We start from the raw sequence: 24854 nt of genomic DNA on the forward strand, positions 1-24854 counted from the left end.
CTGCCCCATCTGTTCCCTCTGCCAGTGGCAATGCAACTCCCAAAAGTCTTGGGGATGAGTCTCCCTGTGATATTATTATTGCTCATGAAGACTCCCCAGATCAACAACAACCTGAAGAACACAGGCCAAACAATAGGGCTAAGTCTTTTTTTTTTTTTTTAATATTAATGTTTACTTATTTTTTTGTGGGGGGCAGAGAGAGAGGGAGATACAGAATCCAAAGCAGGTTCCAGGCTCTGAGCGGCCAGCACAGAGCCCCACGTGGGGCTCAAACTCACAAACCATGAGATAATGAAATGAGCTGAAGTCGGATGCCTACCCAACTGAGCCAGACAGGTACCCATGAGTAGGGCTAAGTCTTTTTTTTTTTTTTTTTTTTTGACGTTTATTTATTTTGGAGACAGAGAGAGACAGAGCATGAACGGGGGAGGGTCACAGAGAGAGGGAGACACAGAATCTGAAACAGGCTCCAGGCTCTGAGCTGTCAGCACAGAGCCTGACGCGGGGCTCGAACTCACGGACCGCGAGATCATGACCTGAGCCGAAGTCGGTCGCTCAACCGACTGAGCCACCCAGGCGCCCCTAGTAGGGCTAAGTCTTAAATGGGGTACTTCCAACAGTCCTGGTCAGTCTAATTCTGTGAAGGGAGAGAAACTCCCCATAGATGGTGTCTTAAATTTGAGGATGAAGTCAGTGATGATATACTATGGAAAAGGAAACTTGGATTACCGTGAGGATGACAAAATGCCGCCCAAAGGCACGGTAAACACTGAAGAAAAGCACAAACGTGTAAGAGTCTCACTGAGAAGATCCTTACAACCAAACCTGAGCTCTCTGCGTATCTCCCAGGTTGGTCTATTGTGGATTCTCTATTGACAGAAGGACAGATTAGACCGTTGATTAATAAGAAAATCATAGAAGGGGCATCTGGGTGGTTCACTCAGTTGAGTGTCTGGCTCTTGGTTTCACCCCAGGTCATGATCCCAGTGTTGTAAGATCGAGTCCCGTGTCGGGCTCCTTGCTGAGCATGGAGCCTGCTTAAGATTCTCTCTTTCCCTCTGCCTCTCTCCCCTGATCACTCTTTCTCTCTTAAAAATAAATAAATAAATAATGAAAATCATAGAATACATAGGTGAAAAAGGAGCTACATGAGTTGTTTTTGTCTGTTCCAAGGTTATGGCTCACAGTTTACCTCTAAGTATTTTCGATGATGTTGCCATGGCACTTGATAAAGAAACAGGAAGTTTTTATATCAAAACGTGGAGATTACTGATATATGAAACAAAAAAATTGGTCTTGTGGAGTGAGACTCTTTTTCACATTAGAAAAAAAATACCACTGCTCTTTAATCATACATGTACACACACACACTTAAACTTATGGCATGTTTCTCTTCTCCAATGTAAATAAGTAAATTCTCTGCTCAACTGGATGGTTTGAAACTCTTGTTATCATTTTAAAAGAAATTACCGAAATTATTTCAAATTAATCCTCATATGAATATTTTACTATGAAATAAAACAACTAAATACAGAATAAAGCTATTTATTATTTATAGGCAGGATTTATTATTTATTTATTATTCTAGGCAGGATAAGGATCTGAGAGTATAATACAGCTCAAGGAAAGTAGCTACCTAGCTTGACAAAAAATAGGTAATTGCTAAAGTAGAAAATGAGAAATATTGAAAACAAATAGGCAAAACATCTTGAAAGTTTTATAGACTTTGCATTTTAAAATTATAACTTATCAGAAACTATACTTTTCTTATGCATTGTTACTAAAATAGTTGCATTTTGGCTTAAATTATTTATCCATCAGTATACAAACATAATATTCTTTCTACATTTTAGATTACAGATTGTACAACTGCCAACAACAATGTGAGCTCATATATACATTTCTGACATTGGGGAATTATGTTATGGAATGCCAAACATGAGCAACGTATCTAGGATATAGAATAGGTATGAAACAATAAAAAAGAAAAAAAATTTCAAATTAATGATTTAGTAAATTTGCACATTTGAATATAAAGAAAACGTCATCATTATGACCAATGGTTTCTCAATCAAATCCCCTTGTTTCTCATATAATTACACACAGATAAAATTTTAGGGAGTAAAAACTTTTTATTCAAAAATAAAGTAAGTAAGGTCTGTATACATTGTCAATACAAAAATGTAAGCATCTGCCACTATGAGTTCACTATGTGTTCCGTTGCAATGCTAGACCTACTAGAGTAAGTTTTACAGGTAAGCAAATGTGTCACGGCTAGGAAAAGGATTTTAATGGCTGATCTTTCTTCTTACTTGAATCAGGTGACTGGAATGGATTCAGCTTAAGACTAAGCAATCACAACTTTGCTTCAATTACTCTCTTTCAGCATACCTTGTGTCATACATTTGATTGATATCTTAGACACATGCAATAAAGAGCTTATGGTAGATTGCAAAGCCCCCAAAATTTCTTGATGGTGCTGGGAACTGATAGTTTTTAGGTAACTGACTTCCTGAATGGGCTGCTATTGTAGGGTTTCTCAAGTCTCAGTGATGTAAAGGAGAAGCCTAACAGATCACCTGTTGGTTCAATTATGCTTTATCTCTCTTTCATGCACTCCTGTAGTAAATAATATATTAACCTGATCCTACCAAAAAATCAACAGGCTGCCTGAGAAAATATCTTACTTGATGTTCACTTGATGGAATTTTAGGCACTGAAGGCTAGAAAGTACTTGGAAAAAATCTAACAATGATCTATCTGTATTAGGATTTTTCCTTGTGATTTTAGGTGCATCGAAAAAAATTTTTTTTATATATAAATGGATTATTTGTTAAAAGAGCAAACTAAGTAACTTTTGATATGTAAATCAACAAAAGAAGAAATAAGTTAAAACTAGTAATACATATTTATCATTATTATGCATATCACTGTGAGTTGTTGAGGTAAGGTCAGATATAGGCAGTGTTTTCATTTACAGCATACCAGTACTCCTAAAAATCCTTCAGTGAGCCACTGATCACATGGTTTCTGCCATGTATAAATTATGATCTTTGGCAACAATAGATTTGACCGGAGGGGATGATGTATACACCTCTCAGTGACCTCTCTACACTGGCTGGCTTTATCCCCTTTAAATATTATACGTGAGGAATATTTAGCAAATGTATTAGCAGTGACTAATACTGCAGTTGCTAATGAATGGCTATATGTTTGTATAAAACATCATAATTAAACTTCCATTTAACAGGAGATAGGTTAGCAAAGAATTTGGATGAACTGCTATCTTATTTACTAAGTAAAATGCCCATATATCGAAAAGAAATAATTCCAAAATTATTGGACACATTATCTTCTCAAGTCCATTTGGTCTTTGAAAATCTATGCTGTATAGCCATTAAATGAAATTTCCTGTCTTTTTCCAAAGGGCATGATACTGCTATGTACCTTTACCTAAATATGATGACGATTAGTGGAGATTGCTCTCACGGATACATTTGTTTAAACACAAAAAGTTTGTATTCTTAATGTTTACCACAAACCCAACGAAGCTGATGATCGGTCTGAAGGTCAGTCAGTTCTTCAATAGTTCTCCAGCTGCACTGGCAGGCATATGCCCGTGTTCCTTTCTTCTTTACCAACTTTGTTCTTAATTTGTGGAATTCTGGCATGTTGTTCCTATTAATAAAAAATGAAGATCTTAGCATAGTGGCTTTGTCTTATCAGAGATGACATGATATGAGAAGAGAGTAGGAGGGATGGTGGTTCATCTCCTACCTCAAATACTCACCTATACCATATTTTTAAAAGCCTGCAATACGGTCAGTGGAAGGCACATAAGAGGCATAAAGACAATAGGCTTCTGATGGGTTAACTATAGCAATTTCTCATTAATAGAGAAAAAGTGCCTGTTTTTTCTATTTGTTGAACTAATACTGTATCTTTCATTTATCAGCAAGATATACTATTAGCAACAGAATAAATGTCTATGCTGCATTAATGTTTATTCATTTTTAAGAGAGACAGAGAGACAGAGCATGAGCTGGGGGAGGAGCAGAGAGAGAGGGAGACACAGAACCTGAAGCAGGCTCCAGGCTCTGAGCTGTCAGCACACAGCCTGACATGGGGCTCGAACTCACAAATTGTGAGATCATGAACTAAGCCAAAGTCGCATGCTTAACTGACTGAGCCATCCAGGAGCCCCTGTCAGTAATGTTAAAACAATTAAATCAATGGGCAGGACCATTATAAAAAATGATAACTATCTGACTTGATGCTACTATAAAAAAAAAAGAAGTTAATTTGTTTAATTAACTGAAAATCAATTATGGTTTTCATGATAATCAATGTATCAAATTTATGTAACAGAAAAAAAGGAAAAATTCAAAATGAAGTGATGAAAAAGTACAAAGCAAAATTATGAAACACAGTATAAATACTAAAAAAAGAGACAAAAAGTGCTATTACTTTTGAGGTCACTGCAATGGAAGGCAGGCTACAAAGTGCCCTCTGGTGGCCAGTGGGCACCATACTCAGTACTGTATTGTACTAAACCCAGGCATAATTTAGGTTTGAACCTAACAAAATCTCAGAGATTTTCCTGGCCAACTTTGTTTTCAGGAAACTGACACTTTGACTAGGTAAGTGTTACAGCAAACTAGGGGAAGAAATGAATAATCTAAGTTTTATCAGAAAGGAAAAAACTCCACAAAACTGTGTTTAATGAAAACTAAGTGGTTAAATGAAGAAAAAAAAGTTCTTTATTCAAGCTGTAATATATTGTGACAAATTTAACATTTGATACTTGACTGAATCCTTAATTGGAGATTTTATGAGCAGGAATCATGAATAGCCAGGAAACTAATTAATGTATTCTGAATTTTTTTAAGGAAGCACATATCTTAAAAGCTTAGAGGGCTCCCTGTTGGGGGGCTCAGTCAGTTAAGCATTCGACTTTGGCTCAGGTCATGATCTCATGGTTTGCGAGTTTGAGCCCTACGTTGGGCTCTCTGCTGTCAGCACAGAGCCTGCTTTGGATCCTCTGTCTCCTTCTCTCTCTGCTCCTCCTCCACTTGTTCTCTCTCTCTTTCTCAAAATAAACAAAAAAAAGCTTAGAAATATAATTTTCTGTAAAGAAAATGATTTAGTAGAAAAACAAAAGAATTTTATTTAGCTATTATGGCAGGATGATCAAATAGAGCTTATACTTCTCTTTGAAAATTCCAGAACTTGTCAAAGCTAGAATACACTATTTCTCTCATCTATAAAATAAGGACAATAAAACAAACCAAGGTACAGACTGATACCACTATAAATGGTTCCCTGTGTTCTGTCAGGCAATTAACGGCATCCTGCAAACGTTTTAACTTGCCTTCTTTGGTGACCACCTACTTGTGCTTTTCTTCAGCTGTGATTCCCTACCCTCCTCAAGTGTTTCATCTTCCCTCCAGTCCTTTACTTTCTGTAGATCACATCCTCATTCAGACAGCTAGGTCATCAAATGTGAAAAATCTTCCATTTCCTAGCTTTCCCCCTGAATACATCACTATTTTACCTCCCTCTACTCAGTCACAGAGGGCTCATCCCAGGATTGATACTACATGCATTCTATTATTCTACACTAGTTTTATAAAAAATTATGGTTTATAATGGTGACATATGGGGGTTACTGACCACTCATTACATTAACCGGAAATTAGTATAGAGCACAGGATTGAGAAAAGTCAGAAATGGCAAAATGGATCTGAAATCACAAGCTAACTTTTCCAACTCTAGAATTAACAAGTGGGCTAACCTGATCTGGGATTTGGGGACTTTACTAGGCTTTATTTGGGTTGGGAAATGTGAAACCTCTCAAATTGTAATTTTTCCATGTACTTGTATATTTGAAGTTTTGTGGAGAGGATTCAAAGTTTTCATAAGATTTTGAAAGCGGTTTGATGTGAGACAGTTTAAAAATAATTCAAGTAGAGAATATTCCTATGGATTTACGTGAGAATGGCTGCCAAAAGAGGTGCAGAAGAAACTCTCACCTTTTTCCTTCTCTTCACTACTGGAGACAGCTGCAATATATTCTGATTACTTGTATCAGAAAATACAATTCTTATTCAGGCCCAGGTTTGGGCGGGGGAGGGGGGGTGCAAAATGCATGCCTTTTATTAGTTTTTAGCTCTTAATTTTTATTTGAAAATGTGATGTACAATTCAGATACATTTTTATAACTTACATCATCTTAAAAATGTTAGGTATGGTGTAAGTATTCAAGAATTTACACACTGTGGGGCACCTGGGTGGCTCAGTCAGTTAAGGGTTTGACTCTTGATTTCAGCTCAGGTCATGATTTCACGGTTCATGAGTTTGAGCCCCGTATCGGGCTCTGCGCTGACAGCGAGGAGCCTGCTTGGGATTCTCTCTCTCTGCCCTTCTACCACTCACACCAGTGCATTCTCTCTCTCTCTGAAAAGAGTCTGCCACTCGCACCAGTGCACTCTCTCTCTCAAAAGTAAATAAACATAAAAAAAAAAAAGAATGTGCAAACTGCAAAATATGAGTAAGACACTATCCTGAGCACAAGGAGGAAGGCAGACGTATACCAACTAAGATTTTCAATCTTCTATTCCAGTGAGTGCTATGATAGGTACAAAGTGCTGTGGAGACACAGGAAAAAACGAAATTACTTCCAAGTTGACAGGAGTAGTGAGGGAATCATGGAAGACACGCAATGAACTGTACCCTGAGGGGCAGTTCAGGTTTAAGTAGATAAATGGTGGGATGGTGGGAAGGTGTCCCAGGACGGGAAGAGCTTGCATTGTCTGAAGAAATGGCAGTACTGAGTACTCTGACGCAGCAAAAATCTTGTGAAGGTGAGAAGTAAACTGGGGAAGGGCAAGGTGGATGACAGACAGATGGGGGCTGGCTTGTGAAGCGTCTTGCTCTGTACTAAGGAACCTGGACATGCTTCCATAAGCAGAAGACTTTTGGGCAAGAGAATGGCACACTCAGAGTTATGCTTTAATCCTCAGCAAGGAAAGGGTGGTCAGAAAGAAGAGAAGGTAGGCAGAAAAATCAGTGAGGAGGCTCTTTCTACACTCCTGCCAGAAGTAACAAATCATCACATAGCCTGACAGCAGATGGAGAGATGAAATGGTCAAGAGGTGGAGGCTACATGATCTTGCCAAGTCCACCAAGAGACGTTAGAGCAAAATAAGAAATAAAAAGGTATACTGGTACGTTTTTTCACAGAGGGAAGTTCTCTGGAAACATACCTGAAAAACAGATAATCGCATGATTTGTCCCACATAAAGTCGTCGTAGCTTACTACCCAGAAATCACATGCTACACAACGCAGATGGTCACAAGCTCTGTTCAGAGAAAAAGAACAGTACATTAAAGATTACTGGTAAAATTAAATAGGGAATTCTGGTGATTTATTAATAGGATACACCACATATTAAGATGACTGAGTAAACAACAGAAAAGTAAAGATTAATGTGATTACATCTTATTTTTTAACTAAAGGACTGATTATTTTTCAGGTAAAAATTTTCAGGTTAAATTTCTGCACATACTTGCAGGTTTGATTTCTGTACAAACCTACATATTTTACTAAGATCTTACATACTGAAACACACACACACATGCATACTGTACAGATATAAGACAGACAAAAGGGATGTGCAGATCTTTTAGTTCAGTGGTTTTCAAATTGTGTCTGAGGGAGATCTTCACTTAGGATAACTTCTTTAAGTTGCTTCCCTTCCTATTGAAAATTCCAGGGGGGCCCCTATCACAGAATTTGCCACATTATATGGAAATAAATCTATCACCCCATAAGCTACTTAAATGCTGGGACAGTATCTTACTTGCTTCAGTTGCCCCACTATTTGGCAATAATGTATTCATTCAGTCACTTAAAAGATATTTACCCAAAGCATACTATGTGTTGGTAATACTCTGTCCTCATGGAGCTTAGATTCTAATGAGAGAAGAAATAAACAATACTCATAATAACTAAATAATATAGTATGTTATAAGGTGAAAAGTGCTTCCAGTTTTTGAAATGATAAGTAGAGTAAATAAAATTGGGAGTATCGGGAGGGAGTGGATTGCAATTTTAAGTAGAGTAGTCTGCACAGGCCTCACTGAGAAGTACATCTGAGCAGGTTCTTTAAAGGGAGTGAGAGGTGGTTAAGAAAACGGGTTAAGAGAAGGTTATATTTAAGAAGCCAGGAAAAAAAGCATATTTTTATGTTGATGGTAAAGATGCAGAGAAAAGAAAAACACTGGTGATACAGGAGAAAGAGGGTAGAATGACTGGAATGACACTTAACAGGTACTAGGTGCTTACTGAAAATGTGAGGAATTGAAATGTCACGTTTCTCAAAACTCATACTACACAGTAAGTTTAGGAGTAAAATGACAATATGTGGAAATACTTATGAACTGCTGCTGCAAACAATTTGATTTGTATAGTGACTGTGATTTACTTTAAAAAAGAAGACATTTCCTCCACTGTTTGAAGTATTTAAAAACTAGAATCAATGTACGGGGTGCCTGTGTGGCTCAGTTGGTTAAGTGCCATACTTCAGCTCAGGGCATGATCTCACGTCTTTGTGGGTTCGAGCCCCGAGTCGGGCTCTGTGCTGACAGCTTGGAGCCTGGAGCCTGCTTTGGATTCTGTGTCTCCCTCTCTCTCTGCCCCTCCCCCGCTCATTCATTTTCTCTCTCTCTCTCTTAAAAATAAATAAACATTAAAAAAAATTAAACAAATGTAGATACACATTTGATCATCTAAAAATTAAAAGGAAATAAAAAGAGGCTTTAAGATACCAAAAACAAAGTGAAAAGACCAGTGGTGATAGAGTGGAAGAAAATATTTTCAACACATTGCTGAATACTTAACGCTATAAAAGAGTGCTTACAAGTGACAACAACAACAAAAAACCCTTAAAAATATATTCAATCTCTCTAATACAGGCATCATAGTATAGAAGTGGAGATAGACTGCCTAGCTTCAAATGTGATTCTACTATTTACTAGCTGTAGTCAAAAAACTTCATTGTGACTCAGTTTCCCACCTATAAAATGGGGGTAATAAGAATACTTCTATACCTCCTAGAATTATTATTGGGACCTAATGAGTTAATACCGGTAAAGTGCTAATAACAGTGCCTGGCATAGTGTTTGTTAAATAGTTAAAAAATAACATAATTAAAATTTAAAGCAACCACAAATAAATGTTTTAATCTAGCACTTTCAGACACTCCTGGTGGGTATGTAAATTGCTATAACCTTTTGGGAAAAATCTTAGCACTATCTTAAAATCAAAATTATTGCTAGCTGTTGCACTAGCAACCCCATTTTTGGGCACCTATTACATATAAACAAAAACATCAGTATATAAGCATTTATCAAGAATCTGTACTGAACTGCAGCACTGCTGAAGTGGCAAAAACAGGATAGCACCTGGATACCTATTAAAAAGGGAAAAGACTGAACAACATGAAATATATTTATACTACGGAATATTAGGTAGCTGGATGATAAAGAGAATTAGATTTATCTATTGACCTAGAGGGATGTCTAAAGTAAGGTGCACAGTTAACATATATGGCATGATCCTATTTTTGTAAAAACAACCAAAAAAATTTCCTATATAGGTGTTTGCAGGTTTGGAAGAACATGGAGAAAAGTGTGGAAGGTTATATACTATGCGACTAACACTGGCTGCCTCAGGGGTAGTGGGAATGGAGGGGAGAGAAGATTATTACCTTTCTCTTCATACATTTTTAAATTTCGTTTTTATTTTTTAAAATAAGCATTCAAGACATCTGCAATTAAAAAATAATAAAAAAACCCCATCATTATATATATTTCCACTTCTCTCTAAAATTCAGATATGGTAACTTCAAAATTGCGAATATTTTTTGTGCTGACAATTTCTTTGAAAATAAATGCTTTAATTTTAAAAATGATTACTCATAAAAAAATAAACACTCAAAATCTATACAAGTTTCATAAACAATTCTGTATTTTCTTTCAAACTGTTAACAATTTATAGGGTTGTATTTGTACATATGGAAATTTAACACAATTACATTCGTACATATTTGAACTTGGGAGTTTGAACGTACAAGTCAGGAAATGCAAAATGATGATTCCCAAAGCTGCCGTAACTTGCTTTCTTATGCATATGTAGTTTATTACATGATTGCACAGAGTGTTAACTTTAATGCCTTAATACATATGTGCAATTTGGCTAAATTATTGCTGTTGCGGGAACTATAATTTAGAATCTCCTGACATTTTGTATGTGTAAAATCTCAACCATAATGTTAAATATAGCTTTTTAATTTAATTTAAAATTTAGTAGTTTATTCAAATCTACTCACACTACCACATTTTCCTACAAACACTGCCCTGTGAGAAAAATAAAACTAACTTGCAGCTAAGAAATCATTCTGCTGCTACGATTCACTCTATTAGATCATAATTAGTAGCAGCCTATGAAATAATCCAGTCTTACAAGTAGTTTAAAAAATAGGAGAGTAAAATTCGATCTGGCTTGAAAATAACACTTTGGTTTTATCTATACTTTACTAATGCCACCATGCTTCCTGCTACTACTCTTTCTTCTTTCCACCAACTGGGTAAAAGACTCAAATCTTTACACTCTAAATTCATTCAGCATTACTCCCAAACCAGAGCTTCAGCTAGAAATCAGACAAATAAAACATATGGAAAATTAGACTCAATTTCCTTTATGCCCTTGGCATGTAAATAAGTGCTTATTTTTAGGGCTTAAATACATTTCTCTCTCATAACTATGTACATATTAGAGCACCTCTAAAAAAAAAAAAAAAAGGCATGATTCTAATGAAAGATAAATTGTCAGGATTCTTCCTCCAAAATGTGGAGGGAACTCAAATACCAAGTTGTCACCATCAGCTTTGTCCTTTTGTCCAGTTAGTAAGTATAATCTTTACAATTTTAAAGATGTTCATGATGGGAATACCCAAAATACAGTCCAATATAGTCTTTTGCTTAGACTCTGGTTCTCAGTTAAATCCTGTCAGATATGCACAGCGGACTAGGAAGCCTTGATGTTTGGCAGTTGGAAAATGACAGTAGCAGCAATAGAAAAAACATCCAAGATTCATCCCTTTTGCATATATTACATGGTCTTCTGCAAACTGGTATACTAGAAAGCATCATAGGCCAAGAACACGTTACATATTTGAGTCCTTGATTTGTAATAATTTTTGTGACCTTGGCAAGGCACATTACTTGGGGTGTCATTCTTGACAATGTTCTCTCTTAATTCCCATAGCCATTTAAACACTGAGTTCTGTCAGTTCTAGATTCTAAATAGCATAGACATGACACCTTTTCCCTACAGCTACTGTCACCACTCAGGTTACAGCTACCATCACTGTCTCTTTCCTGGAGCCCCATAACTACTACCTGCTGACTGGTCTCCTGGTGTCCTCACCAGTCTTGTCCCTCCAACTTCTTATCTATGTTCCATTCAGCAGCCAAAATGACTTCCTTTAGCAATACAAATACGATTGTCACTCCATCTGCTAAAAACAAAATCCAGTCCCCCTTCCTCAAACAAACAAAACAACTAATGGCTTCCACTGCATGTATCAATACATTTTCTAAAATCCTCCAGAGGGCTACAGGACCCCAAACAAAAATGTCCCTCAACTACCTTGCCAGCCCCATCAAGAACCATTCTCTCCCCCACTCACTATGCTCCAGCTCACCTGGCTGTCCTGTGCTACTCCAAAACTCCTTCCCAGCTCAGGGATCATCTAACACCATGTGCCCTCTGGCTCTAATGGTCTCCTCTCTTTGCTAATTCATTTTTCATACTCTAGTCTGGTTAAATGTTATTTGCTTAGGGAAGCATTCTCTAACCCTTCCTATTAACTGGGTGCTAATTATCTATGCTTATAGTACCCTGCACTTTCCCTTCAAATTATGTATTACATGGAAATTAAATACTTATTTGTGGAATTACCTATTTAAAGTCTTTCTTATCTAGACTGATAACTCACTGAGGGCAGAGAAGTGTGCATTTATTTATCACTGACAACCTAGGACCTAGTAAACAGGTGGCTAATATGTGTTCAATGAATTTGACACCAGTGTCTCAACTTCCTAATTTATAAAATGGGGTTAAAAAATCTTGCTCTCTTTGCATCCTGGTTTTTTTCCTGTGGAGTTGAACCAATAAGCATATTTAAAACAGTGCTCTGGACAGCATAAAGTACTTCACACATAAAATGTTTTACATGCATATGAACAGGTCTATCCTTACCCTCCTGTGGGTATAGATCTGTGTTATGAAGAGGATGGTCTATGAGGGTATCTTTGTAATGGTAAGGAAGAAAAGATCCATGAATATAAACATTTATCTATGCATATATATGCTAACAGTATGTGTTTTTTCCTTTTGTAGCTGTGCAGAAAGTAGGAAGGGGTTTGATGGATATTGGCATGCTCATGGGTCAATATTATCTAATAGGATCCTCCAGGTATAAAAATAGGCTGTTCTTTTGTCTACTTAAATTCCATCTGGAGCAAGACTCTTCTGTGCTAGAACCAAAGTACATGTAAAAAACACTATATAAAAGAAAATCTTCATGAAATATTTACTTTTTGGAAGTGAACCAGAATGTATTATCTTAGAGACCATTTGTAAAATCAGAAGACACCTGTAAGTAAACACTGATACATATTTCCTGAGATAAAATGGAAAAGTAGTAGGAAAATATAGGATTAGCAGCACTGCCATTTGAGAAAGACCCACAAATAATTGCAAACTATTACTCAAAGTATCTTAGCTATGTTTTGCACCATCGGCATACTCTAATGTACCATTGCATTTAATCCTCACGATATCTCCATGGAGTATGTTCAGTTTTTACAGGTGAGGAAAATGAAGTTTTAGAAGATAGATCCCTTCTCTCAAGGCTTCCCATCTCGCAAGTGGCACAGTGAAGGATCTGAACTCAGGCATTCTGCCATCAGGGCCCTTTCTCTTCATGCTCTGCAGGGGTCATCATTTGCTTCTTTACCAGTTCCTCTCCTGGATAGGGTTGTATGTATGTATGTATGCATGTATGTATGTATTTATTATTTTTGGCATCTAGTATTTAGCATAAGGGCTGGGACATGCTGGGCATTTTAAGAATATCATATAAAGAAAAGAAAAAAGAAGCTCAAATAGAATGAGAAAAAAATTTGTAGATAAGCAAAGACAGCAAGGACATACATTAGAAAGGACAGTCATTCTAGAAAAAGGAATAAATATGAAAAACATTCAGAGGCAGAAAAATGTAAGTGGAAAGTAGAGGATAACAAATGTTCTGGTGGAAGTGAAGTATCCTAACCCGGCTTTTACTGGAGGTGAAGCCAGGAAGAACACGATCTGGCAAAGCAAATAATGACTCTAGAGTTAATGTGAGATGAATGGTAGCTTTCATTTTCCCTCTGAACAGGGGAGATGTGCTCAAAAGAATATGTTAGGGATATTATCCTTCATGTTATATATGGGTGAAGCTAGAGAAGAAGGAGTGGGTGGTAACGGGGAAACTACTGCAGTTCCTAGGTGATCTGAGAGAAGCTGGGGTTGGAGGGAGTGTGGTCTGGAAACACGGAGACAAGTCCCAGTGGCTCCACATGGGTAAGTAAGGACTGCCAGCAAGCAGACTGTACTCTTCTGTGAGGGCCAGCTTGTGTTTCTAATTCTTTGAATAGATGGCCCTCAACGCACAATGATTCAAGTGCTATTAATTGTTATTTACAGCCCTTACAGCAGACAGCACCCTGGGGGACTTCTAGTAGCCCATCTGAGCCATTCTGCTGCCTGGTGTTTCCAATACAGGGTTCCCCACACTCCCAACCTCCCTTCAGTCCCATGGCCTTTCTTTCTAGGCTTCCTAGGATCTAGGCCAGCACCATTACAAACCCTCCTACAATGACGTTTTAGATCCCACTTCTATTATTCAATATAACCATTATTCCTCCTAAAATGTGGTCAACATGCAATTATATATCTCATTCTTTTTTTTCTTAAAAAATTAACAGAAAGTAGAAAAGTGTTTTAGAAATGACTAGACAAAATATAATAATCTAGACAAACAGGCCTCTGCAAAAACAGAATCAACAGTCTCAGGACAACAGAAAGATATGCTTAAACCAATTTGTTTCCCTACATTATGACAATGATGATGGACTATGCTAGCAGTAATGGGGTGGGTGGTATCAGGACCATAAGACTGTCCTGAAAGAAGTAATGAATGAGACAGTGGGTGTAAGGGGTGGGGAAGAGACAAAGAAAGGAGGGTTTCTGCTTTTTAAGCATGTAAAATCAAGCGACTATGTTTGAGAACTTTCTGGGTACTGAAGACCCAGCTTTCTTATGCTGTTTGGCCAAGATAGTGGGTAACACATCATGTAGCTGCACGGACACATTTGCCTGTCTCATCCACTGGCTTCTACTGCCCAGAAGGCAAAAATGGCAAGGCGGAAGCTCTCTCTTGGTGTCCTGTGGAAAGCAGACTTGGATGGGAGTGAACCAGGCACTTCAAGTGGGGCTTAGAAATGGGCATCAACACAATGAACAGCACACACCCAACATCACAGCTGTCAACAGCTATCGCCCAGAATAACAAACATTTCAGTACAGTGTTCTTAACCTGACTCATAAAATACACCTCTCATTACAAAACAGTTGGATGCCAAGATGAGAAGAGCTACATTTTAAGGACAGGGTATCAACTGGGAAAAACCTAGTTAAGAAAGATAATCTATTTCTGACCTCCTACCTCTGTGAAGTATTTGTTCCAATTCCACATGGAGCAGTGCTTCCACCAAGGTACACTGGGCTGCAGCTAGACGTGTTCAATAGATGGGAGAAAAAATTACAATAAAAAAACATGAGAAGTGAGTTTGGCCTCATTGACTCTATATACTTGTAATCAAATAGTATATTTTCCTGATCAGGCTAACTTTCAAAGAAGAGGTATTTATTCCAGGATCATTGTGTTATTGGATATAACCTGTACATTCCGGAAAACTCAAGGAGTTAAAATGAGTCACAGAAAAATGTGTTTGCCAAATAATATAAGGGACAAAGTAAACACTGAAGAATATAACAGAACATTAATTTTGAGGAACTGTTCACACTTATTTTTTTTTTCATGTGGCAGAAAATTATTTACAATGCAATAATCTTCCATTCAAGTTCTTTTACACTGTGGGGTCACAGACCGTAAGAACACCGAAGATATTGCTATTGGTCTTTCTCTTGAAAACCAACCAGTGCTTTGTTGTTCAATGTCACTGTTGTTTAAATGCTTACAAAATCTACTAGACTATGCTCATAGTGTTTGCTCACTAGTGTGTATAATTCACTAAAGCAATCTCAACTTACCTTTTACCAAGGCCTTGAATGGGAGCTCTGACAGATGTGTTACCTGAAGATTTAGATTTTAATTTCTGTTAAAAAAACAAAACAATAAAGGCCAAGGGTAACTTGAAGAATTCTAACATAAAATCTAATATTCTTTATTTTATAACAAGAATATTTTTTAAATGACTTAAATAAAAATTTTGTATAATTTTAAAGTTACTGAAATAAAAACAATGATCAAAACCTTTTAAAGGCAAAAGGGAAGTAGACCTCCCTAAGGAATTTGTAAATTACTCAGCTTTTAGTCTAGGAAACTGATATACTGCCATTATTAGCATGCTAAGATTTAGAGTCACTTTATAACTCTTCAGTTAATACTAAGTTCAATGATTTAATATGAAGGACCTGCTATTTAAAACTTCATCCTGGAAAAATTCAATTGAGGAGGAAAAAAACCTCAGACTCATTTTTAAAGGCTGTAAATGGTACTCACCTGAACTGAAAATAAACTAACCAAACTCCTGGGTAACTTCAGAAATATTAATTTTGATCAAATGGAATGGTACCAACCAATAGACATTCAAGGAAATTGTAGAACTACCTAGTTACAACCATACAGTAGTTCCTATATGGTTACATAACATCATCATTATTAGCAAGCATTTATTAAGTGTTAACTGGTATATGGTACCAAACAACATAAACCAACCACATACCAGGACCACCGCCAAGGAAAGGAAGTAAGATGGAGAAAATGCAATTTAAACTATGCAGAGACATGCCTTTATTTTACCTAGTAGGTGAGGAAATTTAACGGAGGCAGAAGTATTTTGTTTCACTATTTCTTTTTTATTTGATGTTAAACAGAACTGGAAAAATTTTTGATGCGTGCCTAAAAGATAAAAACGTGGATGAGTCTTTTTTTTTTTATTTGGGGGAACATGTTTCATGTACCATCCAGGCTTGCACGCACAGTATTTGTTGTTCTCGGGCTTTCTTGTGTGGGTCTGAGAGCAGTTCAGAAATTCAATAGGAGTGAGCAGTGGGGGAGGAAGCAGTGCTCTCTTCTCTGGAAGATGAGCTGCTAAGAATAAGGTGGGCACAGATACCTCTTCAAAGACACCTCTCTTCCTCACCCAATCCATGTTTTACATAGATCTGCCCTCCTCCAGAAGTTTATTTAGATTGTTTTTTCCCCTCACGATCTGGAGAACTGGATACAATAACTAAAAAAAAGGAGTATCAGAAAAAATGCAAAGAAGTTCATCTACCCACAATTGTAGAAATTATTATTTCAATTTAGTGTATTAAAAAAATTTTTTTTTTTAACTTTTTTTTTTTATTTATTTTTGGGACAGAGAGAGACAGAGCATGAACGGGGGAGGGGCAGAGAGAGAGGGAGACACAGATTCGGAAACAGGCTCCAGGCTCCGAGCCATCAGCCCAGAGCCATCAGCCCAGAGCCATCAGCCCAGAGCCATCAGCCCAGAGCCATCAGCCCAGAGCCTGACGCGGGGCTCGAACTCACGGACCACGAGATCGTGACCTGGCTGAAGTTGGACGCTTAACCGACTGCGCCACCCAGGCGCCCCACAATTTAGTGTATTTTAAAGCCAAAGCAGAGAAGTATTTCCGTCTCCTTCTGAACTGTCTTGAATTAAAGAGATAGTACCTCACATACAGATACATGTCCTATGGTACTTAGTAACAAATTGTTCAGATGATCCTTGAATAACAAGAACATCATGCAGTTTTATCCTACTATTGATTAAATTAGCATTGCTATTTGGCATTTATGATGCAGTCTTGTTTGCAGAGTACTCATCATTCTTACTATGTTGATATGTTAATCAACAGCCTATTTGTTTGATATGTTTGATTTGATATGTTAATCATCAGCCTATTAATTTACCATCTGCTTATGAACAGAAAATGTTAAATTTAGAGAAATAAAGATCTTAAGCTCTATACTAGTCATTTGATTTTTAGTCTGGCTACCAAAAATAAAAGTGGCTCTTACCTGTATCCTTACCACCACCACTGCCTAGTAATTTTCCCCCTTAAAAAAAAGCCTCTTTGAGGGGCGCTTGGGTGGCTCAGTTGGTTGAGCGTCTGACTTTGACTTTGGCCTGGGTCATGATCTCACAGTTTGTGAGTTCGAGCTCTGCACTGACAGCTCAGCGCCTGGAGCTGCTTCAGATTCTGTCTCCCTTTCTCTTCCTTCCTCAGCTTGTGCTCTCTCAAAAATAAACAAACATTAAAAAAGCCCTCTATGATAATATATTTTTCTTTCTTTTTTTTATGTTTATTTTTTGAGAGCAAGCAAGCGAGCGTGAGCACACAAGCAGGGGAATGGCAGAGAGAGGGACAGAAGATCTGAAGTGGACTCTGTGACTGATAGCAGAGAGCCTGATGTGGGGCTCCAACTTATGAACCATGAGATCATGTCCTGAGCTGAAATCAGGAGTCAGATGCTTAACTGAGCCACCCAAGTGCCCCTGGTATTATATTTATCTCTTAGATTTTTTTTCCCTTCGTGGTCCTTGTAATTTAGACTTCCATCTGGCCTCCTTCTCTTAAATTTCACAAATGTATTTTCACCAAACCAGTAAAAATTAATGTATACAGACTCTCATCCACTGCTGGCCACAATAGAAATAGTATAGTCACTTTAGAAAACATTTTGGCAATGGGTAGAAAAGTTGAAGATAAGCACACCTTATGACCTAGCAATTCCTCCTCTAGGTTTGTACACCCTAGAGAAACTCTCGTACGTGGATAAAAGAAGCCATGCAAAGAATATTTGAAGAAGCAATGTTCCTAAATGCAACAACTGGTCACAATCTAAAGGTCTATTACCAGGGAAGTGGGTAAACAAACTGTGGCAGAATTACATAATGGACTATTGTACATCAGTTAAAATGGTTTAGGATTATATAAGTATGTAATTAAAATATAAAAGTATAGATGGAAAGGATAGGTTACCTGTGGGAAGGAAGGCAGTAGAGTAGGATTTGGAGTTCTTAAACTATAATTTTTATTTCTTTAAAAATAAATCCAGAGAAGCAAATATGACAAAACATTAAGATATGTTCACTATGGGTGGTAAGTATATAGCTGGCTGTTATATTATTTTATAAGCTTTTTATAAAGTTGATAGATAGAAAAGCACTTAAACATTAAAATACAAACAATGTACTCATTGTACATGTTCATGGGATAACAGCAATGTCATTGCATCTGAAACATTAAGCATATTTCTATAATTAAAGCTGTTTTCAATCTTTTATTTATTTTTATTTTGTTTTTAGAGAGACAGAGCACGGATAGGGGAGAGGGGCAGGGAGACAGGGGTAGAGGGACACAAGAGACAGACACACAAGAGAAGAACACAAGAGACAGACAATCTTAAACGGGCTCCACATGGGGCTCAATCCCACAACCCCGGATCATGACCTGAGCAGAAATCAAGGATCTGATGCCCAGGTACCCGTTTTCAGTCTTTTAGAAAAGTGTTCTTAGAGTATACAAATAAATGTAAGAAACCTATTTCATCTGTGAGCTGACTTCTGCTCTATCAGCTTTTCTAGTTTCATTCTTGCTGAGAAATGCTGACAAATGAACAGCGAAACACATACTGAGAGTTTTTAGTATTTTATTTTTTCTATAACTCTGAGTAGAATAATTCCTTTAAAATAATTGTATTTCTCAGAATTCAAAGGACTACAGATACTTGTGCATTCTATACATTTACAGACTATTCTAAACATGTCTTGAAATAATGAAAGAATTACTGCACATTTATAATACTTGACTTACAAAAGGTTTTTTGTCAAAGTTGGGCTCTTCAAATATTTCACTAATAAGACTGTCAAGATCATCTTCTTTTGCAAATGTTTCTGTTGATCTGAAAACAAAACAGCTGAAGCTTAAGTGCAGATAAAGTCAGTCAGTATCAGAAGAATTTTGTCTAATTGGTTTATTATTAGAGTTGATAACAGGAGGATAAATGTGACGTTAATTATTTTCCTTCTATAGACATAGTTGAAGACTGTTGACACAAAGATGCAGTTTATCAGGTACAAATTCACATATGTACTTTACTATTTCACACTTAAAATAAGACATTTAAAGCTATATTCAAGAGAAAGCTGGGCATTACCTTTCTAAATTACATCAACCACTTATTTAAAGAACACAAGATACGTACAATTATAAGTAGAACCTGAGAATTATAAACAAAGATAATTTTAATTAGTCTTTCTAATTGTTTCCCTAAGAGTTCCATTGTAAGTCAATAACCATATCTCTTAACTACAGGAGCTGAATGTTATATAATCAAATGATCTATATCTATCTATCTATCTATGCTATCTATCTATCTATCAAGAGCATTCACTTGACAGAATATCTCAACTACCTTTCTACTTTGTGCAGGGAAAGCCATCACAGGATTATTGATATGAACTGTTACTGCACAAAACTCTGTAATAGCTAACATTTACTGAATACTTACTATATAGATGAAGAAGCAGGGACTGAGAAATTCAGAAACTCACCCAAGATCATACAACTAGTGGGAAGAGAGGTTTGGAATTCAATCTAGGGCAGTCCGCACACCTAATGCTAAACAAGAGGAACTCTTTTGAGAGTTTGTTACAGATGCTTTATATCAACTTCATAACTTCATTAGACCATTAGAGTATATATTTTAGAAGATAAGTTTACTCAGACTGATTTCAGAAATGTATCTACTCTGAAAATTCTTTTATTTATTTATTTATTTATTTATTTATTTATTTATTTATTTTAGAGAGAGAATCTTCAGCAGGTTTCACACTCAGCACAGAGCCTGATGTGGGGCTCGATCACATGACCTTGGGATCATGACCTGAGCTGAAATCAGGAGTTGGATGCTCAACCAACTGAGCTACCCAAGTGCTCCTGAAAATTCTTAACTTCAGGATTATAATCCTTCTTTGTTATTGCCTGAAGTAATTAACCCAATGTAAGAAAATCCAGACACTGAATGTCTGATTCCATCTATCTCCAGGCTTTGCCTATTCAGTTGTTCCCTCTATAACTTTTACCCTTAAATTCTTCCACTCTATACTGGCTTGTTCCCTTGACTTACAAATATATACAGGACTCCAAAAATTCTCTTGAGCTGCCACCCTCTCACTCACTCCTGAAGTCTATATCCATTATTTCTACTCTCTCACAAATATATGGGATGGTGATCTGGGTGAAGGTTTCTCAAACATAGAACTACTGACATTTGGGACCACATCACTCTTTGGTGTGTGTGTGTGTGTGTGTGTGTGTGTGTGTGTGTGTGGTGGTGGTGGTGGTGGTGGTGGTAGAAGCAGGGCTGTTGTGCACTGCAGGATGTTTTACAGCATCCCTAACTTCTACTCAATAGATGCCAGTAGCATACCCCTCCCCAGTTGTGACAAATATGCCAAGACATTGCCAAATGCCCTTGAGTGGTAAAATCATCACTGGTTGAGAGCTACTGACCTAGTTTAAACTTTTTAACCTCTCTGAACCTCAAATATTTTACCTGTAAAAATGAGATCTAGATAACTATTTAAGACTTTTTCCAGGTTTAATATACTGTCTCTGGCCTCTACATCCCTCAACTGTAGTGAAACTTTTCTCTCAAATGTCAACACTGCCTACATCACTAAATTTAATGGCTGTTTTCAGTTCCACCCCCATTTAATCTTTCAAAAATGCCCAAGGCTGTGAGGCCTTGGCCAACTCCTTCAATTTCTTTTATGACAGCAGGTTGCTAAGTTGTTCTCCTGAAATTCTCTCCTCCTTTAGTTTTTAGGATATTCACAGTTTCAAGAATCAGATGCACTCAAACTTTATGAACCCAATAGAACTACTAGAGATCCACACTTACATAAGAGTCTGGTCTGTTATACCATTTCATGATGCATACAATTGCCTATGCTTTATTATAGAAATGAAAAAAAGAAGAAAAGAATGCCATTATTTCAGTGAGAACTCATACAAATTTTAATGGACCCTATAATACTTTTTTTTGGTCTTTTGATGCTATAATACAGTAATCTTTTTTTTAGTTCATTTACTTATTTTTTTAGTAATCTCTACATCCAACATGGGGCTTGAATTCATGACCTCAAGATCAAGAGTTGCATGCTTTTCCAACTGAGCCACGAGGCATTCCTATAATACAATAATCTTTTTTTTTTAATGTTTTTTAATTAATTTTGAAACAGAGAGAGTCAGAGCATGAGCAGGGGAGGGGCAGAGAGAGAGGGAGACACAGAATCCGAAGCAGGCTCCAGGCTCTGTGCTGTCAGCCCAGAGCCTGATGCGGGGCTCGAACCCACAGACTGTGAGATCATGACCTGAGCCGAAGCCGTATGCGTAACCGACTGAGCCACCCAGGCGCCCCACAATAATCTTAATCAAAGGTTAATAAACACTTATTGGTCCCCCCCAACTTGGCTTCTTATATTCTAATCTTGATTAAAGATACAGTTTTTGTCAAAAGTAAAAGGCATACTCTAAAATATATATATATATATATATATACACACACACACACACACACATAAACAGTTGAGACCCAAATTAAATGTAAACGGTATATATAAAAGCTTAAATCTAGATCTACAATATCCTGGTAGACCTGGAAATATGACCTTGGGCAAGTAACTTTTACTTAGTTTGGTCAGTGAAATGGGGATAATAATATTATTTACCTCACAGGGTTGTGGATATTAAATGATATGACACATACAAAGCACTTAGCATATATAAATGACTCAATAAATGTTGGCTATTATTATAGCTATCATCTAGGAGGTTATGATATTATCTATAAATATTCCCATCTGTATCATCCTGAACCACTTTAGTCCTATTGCAGTTCAACCCAGTTTTTTTTTTTTAAACTAACCAGTCCTTCTCTTTATCATTTTGAATACTTCAACAAATTGTATAGGTTTTGACCTCTTACATAAGCAGTTGTTCCTGGTATCCAGATGTAGCATGGTCATTTATTATTTGTGGAGCTATCATTTTAAGAGACAATTTCAGTATTTTAACTCTTATAAGGGGAAGAGATACTGGCTACATTGCTGTACAATTGACAGGTAGTCTGTTAACAAATTCATAATATAAATAGGTTCCTAATTTTTTTTAAACATTTAAAAAAATTTTTTATTTATTTTTGAGAGAGTGAGAGACAGAGTGAGAGCAGGAGAGGAACAGAGAGAGAGGGAGACACAGAATCTGAAGCAGGCTCCAGGCTCTGAGCAGTCAGCACAGAGCCTGACATGGGGCTCAAACTCACGGACTATGAGATCATGACCTGAGCTGAAGTCGGACGCTCAACGACTGAGCCACCCAGGTGCCCCGGTTCCTAATTTTTAGTATCAGTTTTGGCTCATGATAAAATTTTAATGTTTGACCTCATATACCAGGTAGGGACTGTATTTGGTTTTAGGTTTAGGGCCTTTGCTGCTGTTTTTTGCATAATTTACCTTTACAAGTACATGGCCAGATGAAAAGTTTTAACACACAAATAACAGCAGTACTGGTTTGCTACAGCTTTTATAAAAGTATTACTTAAAAATTTGATGTAGTAAGATGGGGTGGGATGCTAGAAACATTATGGATGGATTTTAGTAGTTCAAGAACAGGCCATGGAGAGGCATAAAGGACCCGTTTTTAAAGAGGATCCACCTTAGCAGCCCTTTCTATTTTGAGCAGCATGCTCCAAGACATCCTATCCATCTGCATGCTAGCTCTCCTAAGATGAAGGCTTTGGAAAGCTCTTTGATAAATTCTCTCCATCCCCCAAAGGAATGAATAAAAAGAACCAAAGAAATTGCAAAATAACATTGCTGTGGAATGTGGACGGTGGGATGTACTGGGAATGAGTACATAAGACCTCCAGCATACAAGGCAAAAATATATAAATTAACGAGTGATATTTGCATAACTGTTCAGTCAAATAAGTATTAGCCCCTTCAAAGTAGTCATTTTAGTTGGCTCTACATTTGTTTTTTTAGAATACTGCCCAGTACTTAACTAATTTTTAGAATTTGTTTCTGAACTTTAGAATCTTTTCAATGTTTTTATCTTCTGAGGGTCAATTTTTATAAACAAATGTCACTAGAGGTTAGGTCGGATAATTTGGGTACCAATGTTGGGTAAATACTTCTGGGAAATCATGCACCTGTACATCAAGGCCAAACAAAACCAAACTACAGACTCAGACATAAATTGACAAGAATGACTTTCTTGAGTTGTTCCAAAGCTGCCTCTGTGTAATTACACAAACATTTCCAACATAGTCACTACAGAGATTCCCAGGTCATCACTTTGAAGGGCAATATTCATTCTGACACAAAAATTTTGACTTTTTGGGATTGAGGAAAAAGAAGTCTTATTATTTCACGATTATACAGAATCAAAAAGATGGACAAATTTGAAAGGTAGTTTTTAGGATCGAAACCCAGAATACTTAAGAAGTCTCCTGAAATTTCAATTTGGATGCCTGAGATTCCCTGAGACCCTTACCTGGGGGCCACTGGGAGAAGATAGGTGGCTGTACTAACATTGTATTTACAATAATTAACTATTTATCCAAAATTTAATATTACTCACTTCTCTGAGTTTAAAAAAAATGAGCTAATGATGACACAGTATAGAACGGAATCGTTTTCTCGAACAACCGGCCCAAGGATTATTCTGCCTGGGGAATTGGGTCAGAGGCGATAGACTGAGGTTCTCTGCACGAACGAATCTTACAGTGGGATGAGGACTCACGCTAAGGCAAACACCCTGGTCAGAGTGGCCCTCTAGGGCGGGTCTCAGGAGAGGACCCCAAAGCTGCACCTCGCACTCCCCCGCTCCATTTGGGCCCCCGGGACCTGTCTAGGTGAAAGAGACTGGCTGAGGGCTCTCACGGGCGGATCGCTGGTCCTTGCTAAGAAATGCCCAAATCCTCTCGGACAGGGAATTGACGTGTATGCTGCCCTAGGAGTGGGAGCTGAGGATCTCGGCCCGACTAGGGAGAGGAGCTGGAGATCGTGGGCAGCGGGCGGCTTTAGGGCGTGTAGCAGGCTTTACCAGGACAGCTCACCCCTCCCGCCTGTTAACCTGAGATTCTCTTTCGCTTCGGCTTGGTTCCGGTCGTTGCTGAGGATGCCGCCGACGCAGCCTCTGGGCCGCTCCACCATGCCCAGTCTGAGTGGGTCTGGTCTGCAAAACTTGGACTCGACCTCATCCAAGAGCTCGTCCAGGTCCTTCGCCATCTTGAATCGTTACGTCTTTCTCCCGTTCACGTCGCGACAGCGCCGGGTGGTTTCCAGGGGCAACGCGAGGATATTACAGCTCGCGCTCTCGCTCGCGGCCACTCCCGCGCATGCGCTTGTCGTCCCAA

General features: G+C 37.6%; 1 protein-coding gene across 2 annotated transcripts; it reads right to left on the reverse strand.

Moving 5' to 3' along the window:
* Positions 1 to 2112: 2112 nt before the first annotated feature.
* Positions 2113 to 24750, reverse strand: CFAP418 (cilia and flagella associated protein 418). Of its 2 annotated transcripts, XM_042923766.1 has the most exons (6): positions 24572 to 24750; positions 19244 to 19331; positions 15446 to 15510; positions 14838 to 14903; positions 7266 to 7361; positions 2113 to 3678 (listed from the first exon to the last, which is right to left on the reverse strand). In XM_042923766.1, the coding sequence occupies exons 1-6, from the start codon at positions 24724 to 24726 to the stop codon at positions 3525 to 3527; spliced, it is 624 nt and encodes a 207-aa protein (XP_042779700.1). In that variant the 5' UTR covers positions 24727 to 24750; the 3' UTR covers positions 2113 to 3524. The 2 variants fall into 2 exon arrangements, with proteins under 2 accessions (XP_042779700.1, XP_042779701.1); XM_042923767.1 differs by lacking the exon at positions 7266 to 7361.
* Positions 24751 to 24854: the final 104 nt, after the last annotated feature.

This window comes from Panthera leo, chromosome F2, assembly GCF_018350215.1.
Source record: "Panthera leo isolate Ple1 chromosome F2, P.leo_Ple1_pat1.1, whole genome shotgun sequence".
Taxonomy (NCBI): domain Eukaryota; kingdom Metazoa; phylum Chordata; class Mammalia; order Carnivora; family Felidae; genus Panthera; species Panthera leo.